The sequence below is a fragment of the Cetorhinus maximus genome, chromosome 9 (genome assembly GCF_964194155.1).
Source record: "Cetorhinus maximus chromosome 9, sCetMax3.hap1.1, whole genome shotgun sequence".
NCBI lineage: Eukaryota > Metazoa > Chordata > Chondrichthyes > Lamniformes > Cetorhinidae > Cetorhinus > Cetorhinus maximus.
The window spans coordinates 16,317,000-16,325,154 of record NC_135887.1 but is presented as its reverse complement, the minus strand read 5'-3'; the positions used below and the strand labels follow the sequence as shown (position 1 = coordinate 16,325,154).

At 37.4% G+C, this 8,155-nt stretch overlaps 1 protein-coding gene across 6 annotated transcripts in view; it reads right to left on the bottom strand.

Annotated features, from left to right (window-relative positions):
* Positions 1-4,898: 4,898 nt before the first annotated feature.
* Positions 4,899-8,155, bottom strand: part of nf1a (neurofibromin 1a) — a 283,175-nt gene continuing 279,918 nt past the window's right edge. For 5 of the 6 annotated variants that reach the window (XM_078548137.1, XM_078548140.1, XM_078548138.1 and 2 more), the window contains one exon: positions 4,899-6,440. In XM_078548137.1, coding sequence (XP_078404263.1) covers positions 6,298-6,440 — 143 coding nt within the window. In that variant the 3' untranslated portion in view covers positions 4,899-6,297. The remainder of the gene's footprint in view (positions 6,441-8,155) is intronic. The other variant, XM_078548141.1, reaches the window with a different exon arrangement.

Here is an 8,155-nt window from a genome sequence, read left to right as displayed (position 1 = left end):
TCTGTACAGGTTTCATCTTCAATAAGGCAACATCTTATAGATTAAATTCGGCAAGTACAGATAGAAATTGACTTCACGTTTCAAAATGATATTGAATCTAGTTGCAGTAACTGGAGTACACCTATTGTGCTGGTGCCGAAACTGGATGGAACACAAAGACTGTGTGTGGACTATTGAAAGGTGAATGCAATGACAAAAGCGGATTGATATCCTATAGCACAGTTGGAGGATTGTATTGAGAAAGTGGGACAATTGAAATTTATCACAAAGATTGACTTGCTAAAAGGATATTGGCAGGTACCATTGTTGGAGAGAGCAAAGGAGATATTAACTTATATGATGCCAAATGGACTATACCAGTTTAAAATCATGCCATTTGGTATGAAGAATGCATCTGTGACATTTCAAAGACTGACAAATAAAATAATTTCAGGTCTAAGCAATTGTGCTGTTTATATTGATGATCTGATAGTTTTCAGTCAGACGTGGGATGAGCATTTACAGCATCTGGAAGAATTATTTTCTCGATTACAAGAAACTAATTTGATGAACTTCGCTAAAGATGAATTTGCAAGAGTGCAAGTTACATATCTAGGCCATACCATTGGATATGGTGAGGTGGCTCTGAGAGATGTGAAAGTGAAGGCTATCATGGATTTCCCAGTGCCTACAATAAAACGAGAAGTTTTGAGATTTCTGGGCACGTGTGGGTTTTACCAGATATTTGTCCCAAATGTTAGCAGTGTGGTTGCTCCATTGACTGAACTGAAAAACAAGAAGTTTCAATGGGCACTAGAGTGTCAGAAGTCATTTGATAGTTTGAAAACTGTATTAACTATGACACCAATTGTGGCAGTACCCAATTACGCCAAGCAATTTAAATTGGCCATTGATGCAAGCGATATAGGTATTGGGCCCGTACTGTTACAAGAGGATGACACTGGAATTGTAAAACCGAGAGAATATTTTTCACAGAAGTTAAATGCATAACATAGAAGATATTCAACGATTGGGTTTGGTGTTAGCATTGCAGCATTTTGAAATTTATGTTGCAAACAATTCATCAGAAACAATTGTTTATACAGACCACAATCCTTTGAAGTTTTTGGACAAATTTTGAGACAAAAGTGCAATTCTTTTCAGGTGGGATCTATTATCACAACCATTTAATCTACAGATTATACATGTTGCTGGTAGAGAAAATCTGTTTGCAGATGCGTTATCAAGAGTTTGAAGCTTGAAGGGAAAATTGGACATTTTGAAAAAACCTGGACACTGGATTGGAGTGATTTCTGTTGATATCAAGGACTTGTGTATGTGTGTATGTATATATATATATATATATATAAATAATGTCAATGCATGCATCTGGTAATGTAATAGTGTAATAAGTATAGGAGATAGTGAGATGGGTTATTAAAAATGAAACGGTCTTTTAAAATTATGACTGTTCATTTTTCGATAGGGAAGATGTCAGAGATATTAATGTCTATAATGTTAATCACATACATGTGGTAGTGCTACTGTATCTGCCTTTTGTTCTTTTATAATCAAGCATCTCTCAGTTGCTTTGTGACACTGTGCAGATTTTCTATTCCAAGTGTCAATTCTTAAAGTAAACAATTTCCAGTGTAAGGCATTTGGTGAGCAGCCTTTGCCTTTGGAATCTCCAGACTAGCAAACACAACCAAGACATCCTAAAAATTTCAGCCACCCACCCAGACATCAGTGACCATGAGTCACAAAAATCCTCGAAGTGCTGTCTTCCTCACAAGGGATTTCTCTCACACAGTGTCACAAAGAGTGATTGAAACCCCGCATTTCTTTTTTAGTTTGATTCTAAGTATACAATACATCTCACACACACACAATGAAACTTTGCCCACTCCCACAGTTGTCGCCGCCAATGCAATCACTGTGCTGAAAAGAGTAACTGTACAAAAATAATAGAAATTACTTTTGGTATTTTCAAAGCAACTGAGAGATGCTTGATTATAAAAGAACAAAAGGCAGATACCACGTGATTAAAATTATTTAATCTTTTTCTTATTTGTACTTATTGGGGTGCAAGTTTATGGTAGGAGTCATGGTCTGCTAATGCAGATGTCTGGACTAATATAGAATGAGAGCTCAAATTCCACCATGGCAATTTGAGAATTTGAATTATGTTTAAATAAAAGAAAAACTAATATAAGTAAAAAAGTAACCTTCAAACTCTGATTGTTGCAAAAATCCAAATAGTTCACTAATTTTCTTTAGGGAAAGAAATCACCTGTCTTTACCCAGTCTGGCCTGTATGCAGATTCTTGACTGCTCAGCAGGCACTCAGTTGTAATCTGATGTCCCATCCTCCCTCTCAGGTGGATGTCAAAACTCCCATGGAACTATTTGAAGTGCAAGGGAGTTTGCTCAGTGTCCTGGACAAGTTATTCCTTAACCAACACCTAAAAGAACAGATGATCTAGTCATTTGCTTAATTATTACTTGCAGGACTTTGCTATACACAAATTGGCTGCTGTATTTTCTACATCACATCAGTTGCTATACTTTAAAGGTACTTCATAAAGTTCTTTGAGAACGTCCTGCAATTGTGAAAGGCACTATATAAACACAAAGCTTTCTTTTTCTTTATACTCCAATGGTGAGTAACCCAACACTTAAGGCTCACGTGATTATGGCCACTTAAGGTGGCAATTATTGCTCATGGAACCAGATTCCAGGAGGGAGCCAAGGCCTTGAGGAGAGGGAGCAAATAAAATGCAAAAAAGAAACTGTTTTTCATGGCATTGTAGGGTTAATACAATTCCAGGGTTCTAGCAATTTGCAAAGGGATAGTGTAATCAAGGTATTCAGGTAACACTGTACAAGCATGGCTGGATAAGGAGGAAAAAGATTAAAGCCTATTGGTTCTTTTTTGAGATATTAAAACAGTTAGTGCATATGGCAAAGAACAAGGTTTAGAAATCTTTTTCTGCAGTACAATTAATTATGTTTAACTGTGCAGATCGGTTTACAAATACAGTCCTGTAACCACAATGTCAGAAAATGAGAAGTAAAGATACACTACCATTCTTCTGGTACATCAACTCTTCCATCATTGTGTCTAATTTCATCTTAAATAACCCTAACTTGGGAAATGCAACGACCTCTACACCATTTACTACCTGGGACTCAGTGTTGAATAAAATGATTCGGGGACACAACAATCTTTTACTGATTTATATTTAAATAGTGAGCTTGATTTTCTTTTGACCATACATGCTTCGTGAAATTGGTTTGACAGGTGTCCTGAATAATGCTACAAAATATGCTGTAGGGCATTCTTTTAGCACCACTGAACCCTTGACCACAGCTAGGCAGAAGAAAGCAAAAGTAGCATGCATCTGAGTATTTGAATTCTCAGCTATTAAATTCCTATTAGCCCCAGAGTTTCTCATTCATGCTATCATCCTGATGAAATTGGGCTGCAGTGTCTTTATGGCATTAATGTCCTTTCTATTATATAGTATCTATAACTGCATGCAGTGTTTGACTATGGCCCAACCATGGCAGAGATTTATCCCAATCTTTTTGTTTTTGTACTCTACATAACTATTTATAAAACCCAGAAGCTTTTTAAAAAAAATATTGCTTTACCTGCACCTTAAAGAATTTATGCATTTGGTTCCAGACCCATTTGTTTCTTTCCATGGAGGGTATTCTCATTCCTTGTTTTCCTTCCTAAATCTCTTCACATTTCCCCACAATAAATTGTATCTGTCACCTGCCTGCCCATGCTGCTCAACAGCGTGTGACCTCCTTAAGTCTTTTACAGTTTATTTGCTCACACATTGTCATAAATCATTTTATCCTGTGATGAGGAGCAATGCCATGGGAGATCCATTTGCACAGACTGCTTGTATATCAAAAATGCCAGTGCATTGGCTAACAAATCATTCAATTTCAGTCATGTCAGTTTAAATAACTTGGCATACAAACAAGAGAAAATAAAAGTCCAGAGATTATAAATGCAGGATTGCTAGAAAGATCAAACTTCATTTTAATGCTGCAGCATCCCTTTTCCTCATCAATTTCACAAATCTAAAATAAACAGAGGTCTAAGTACACACAAAAGTGCATTTAGAGGATTGCCTTTGACAGAACAAATAAATGATTAACTTGGGGGAAGAAACCTTTAATACTTACAGAAATTTAAAGAGATCCTAGATTTACAAGGTTTATATGCAAGCTGTATGTGGAGAACTGGAAAAGGAATACTGTAACTTTACATAACACACTTGTGCTACCTGAAAATCAGATGAGAATTGTTTTACAAATATTATCTTTGGATACATTGAGTAATTAATGTGGGACATGTCACATAGTGAGTGCAGCATGACTTGGGAGGAACAGGTGACTTTGAACCTTTGATCTCCAAAGCTCTCCAACACTGGGGGCTTTCTTCACATCATTTCTGGATCTGTTGCGGACTATTTGATACAGATTGATTGCTACGATTAGGCAACAACTCAATTATTCTTGTATCATGGAACTACCAGGCAGGCAGAAGGCAAAAATGAGGGGCTGCAGTCTTCTTTCATCTAGCAACTTATGTTCCTAAAAATACTTGTATTCTAATGGCAGTTTCTCTTTCTTCTTTAGAATAATCACTGATGCAGCCCCATTTACTTCACCAAAAATGGATGAACAGATTTTTAGAAGAAACAGGCTACTGAGGTAACAGGGTTTCTTGTCAATACCTACAAATAACAAAAGTTTAAATTGCATCATGTCACTGGGCTTCCTACATTAGATCAAGGTTTTTACATTAGGTTGTAATGGGGCTTAGCATTTGAGAATTATATTTCTTTGCTCAAGATATTTTAGCTGATGAGACCTGTAAGTAATAATACACGGTGTTTCCTTTTTGTCTCTTTTAATGACATAAAATGCAACGGAAGGGAAGAGAGAAGTTAACATGACTGACACTAGAATAATCAAATTTTGTTATGTTATACATGTACAGCAACTAACTGCTTTACAAAAAGCAAAATAATACAATATATCATCACATGTATTTACAGTGTAGTAAATATACCTTTGTCAATTTTACACAAAAACTATTTACAGATGAACGAACTGCAGTTTAAAAAAAATCTGTGGCCAACACTAGCAGTGACTTCTTGCAGTAAGGTCTGTTGCATAACATTGACTGAGAGAAACACCTCTGATTTGTAAATCATGTGCACGTGTGTGTGTGTGTATACATGTGTACGTGTGTGTTTGAGAGACAGAGACTGACCAAGGAACGAAATCCAAGACAGTGATATTAGCCTCAAGTCAGCTGCCCTGGGTTCATCAGCATTCGACTGTGAAGAGTATCGTCTCTAGGGCACCATTCTTAAGACCACACTGAAATGTACTGTTAATTGCACAAGATATTGTTGCTGTTTCATTTTTTTGTGACATAATGGCAGCTACGCAATCATCCCTAAAGGAGTCACATTTGCTGAATACCACAAATTTAATACTAAGTTTATTTTTGTTGTGATAATTATCTATTTTGGCAAAGTTCTTGCATATCATATTTTTAAATCATAGCTTTTCCAGGACTGTAAACAAAGATAAAAAAAGACAATGTCTTTGTTATTTGCGGAATCAGTAAAATAAATGCAATGGTTATGTACATTTTCTATGATTGCTGCAATGGACCTAACTTGTGTGTGTGTTAAATGTGCTTTAAACATGGTGGTTGGTTACTGTACCTACAGCTAAAGGTTTCTTTTTTGAAACACGGAGTTCTCCTCAGAGCAAAAATCACCAATGGACGTGATTAATTCCTACCCATTAAGCCACTTTTGTAGATCTCTGAAAAGTGCACCAACAGCAAAGCACTTATCATTATCATATAAAAGGCAAATAAGGTAGAACCATCCTTTCTGCAATTAATGGCTTCCATGTTTTGACAACTATTAACAGTGTTGATAAGAATTTCAGTGCCTTTTTCTCTTCCCCACCTCCAATCCCAAATAGAGATGACAGATAACCAAATAAAGATACTTCTTCCTTTTGAAACTTCATGTTCTGTGAATTAGAACCATTTTCTAGAAACACTGCAGAAAATACTGGCTGCGTGAAAGAAAGAAATTAATTGGGTCGCAGGGCAATCTTCGGCTGTTAATCATCAGGCAGCATATGTCAGATGCGGCAGGAACAGAATCGCTTTCTCTGGGAGGGGGTGGGGGTGGGGGTGTGGTGTGGTGGTGGGGTTCACCTGGACGAAGCCCAACTAGACTCAATGGGTCATCACAAAATGCTTCATACAATCTTTTTAATGCTGGGGCGCTTGAAGCTGCCGGCACTGCGCTGTTTCTGCACTTGGCTTGCGGACCCATGACGGATTCGCCCGCTGTTGGTGTGTCCTGATGTCGGCGAAAGCTCCACGTTCTCTTTATCGATTCCTAGAAATATACATGGCAAATATTACTCACACAAAAGACATGTTTTTGTTTGTTTTAAAAACGGCAAATGATCAGGCACAGAAGAGTGCCCAAGACTTGGCACAATATCAATGATAGCAGCTACAAGACTGGCAGTCAAGATGTGGACAATTCATCCCTGGGACATTTTAGCTATACCTGTGTTCTCCTCCCCAACAGACAGAACAAGACCATCAGGGCATGTCATCCAGGATCACAGGCTACGCACAAGAGTTTACTTACAAAAGGCATTAAAAACTTCAAAATGCAACTACATCCAAGTGGATGTAGTCAATGCTTTTCCATTTAATTGTGTGAAGTTGGTTGAAGCTGCCTCAATTCTGAGCTAAGAGTTCACAGCTACAAGTCCAATGTTCATGTTTCCAGCTCATCCTCCCTCTTTCTCCTGAAGATGGTGATTTGCATCAGTCAGCTCTTCTACAACTCTTCTCTACTTTATTCAAGTACACTTGGTACCAGCTCCCTGGATATGCATGCAGCTTTGTATTTCAGAGAAAACTTCACAGACTTCCAATTTCTTTATATCAAAAAATAAATAGCACAATAGGGTTATGAATCACTGAACATATACTATCCCATACTGGTTCTAGACTTCATTGTGTAAACTGGCAGGCTGTGCTGAAGATTCTTCATGCATAAGCATAGACAGTAAAAGGTGGCAGGCTATTTGAGGAGGGGTGGTCACAATGTTCTCTTTCAATTTTTCAACAAGGGTCATTAATAATGATCTGGGGTTAAGAGTATTAGCTGATTTTGCCCTTCCATTGCCAAGAGGCCAATGGATGCCCTTGCTGAGATTTGCTGACTTTGATTAAGTTAACGATTTTAACCCAAATAAAAGAAAGTTCTGATTCAGCTACCTAATTTATATATATATTTTTAGAAAGGTTTCTGACAGCAACTCTTGATACATTGATGTGAAGACTTGCTGTAAACAAATCAAATAAAGTGGTTAGTTGGAAAATGTGAATTACTGTAAAGTGCCCGTATTTACACCTGCTATTTCATGTTGGGGGGGATATATTTACATTCAAATTGTTAAATTAAGAGTTGCTAACTCATTAGCATTAATACTCCATTATGCAAACAGGTCAAGTGTAAGGGAACAAGAAAAAAAAAGACACAGATCTCTAATGCTGAGATTTTAGTTGTTATGGCAACGCAAAATTACTTTCACGACGATCACCAAAATGACAGGTTGATAATAGGATGACTTGGCTTTTTGAAAGCAGAGCAGATGGTGGCTCTTTCAGCTCAACTGTTAAAATATTAAAATTACACCAAGACCAAACAGAATTCCAATTTAACCTATACGGAATTGGCATGGAGCCCAGAATCAAACATAGAATTGTGCTGGCTTTTCCCGTACGCCCATGTTTTAAATGAAAATTGAGCATAGAGATGGGCCAGAATCATGTAGATTAAAAGAAAGTGTGCACATGTGCAAGGGAGGGGCGGCAAACAGGGGGATGGTGGTGGTGGGGGGGGCACCCTTTGTGTGAAGAAGTCCTTCCTGACTGGAACTGCACAAAGTACTCCAAGTGTTACTTCCTGCCTTTGTATTCTATTCCTTCAGAAATGAACCCAAATACTTCTTTCACTAATGTTATGGCCTTATCAATATCTGTTGCTAACTGTAGCATTTAAAAGAAAGATATGCATTTATAGAGCATTTT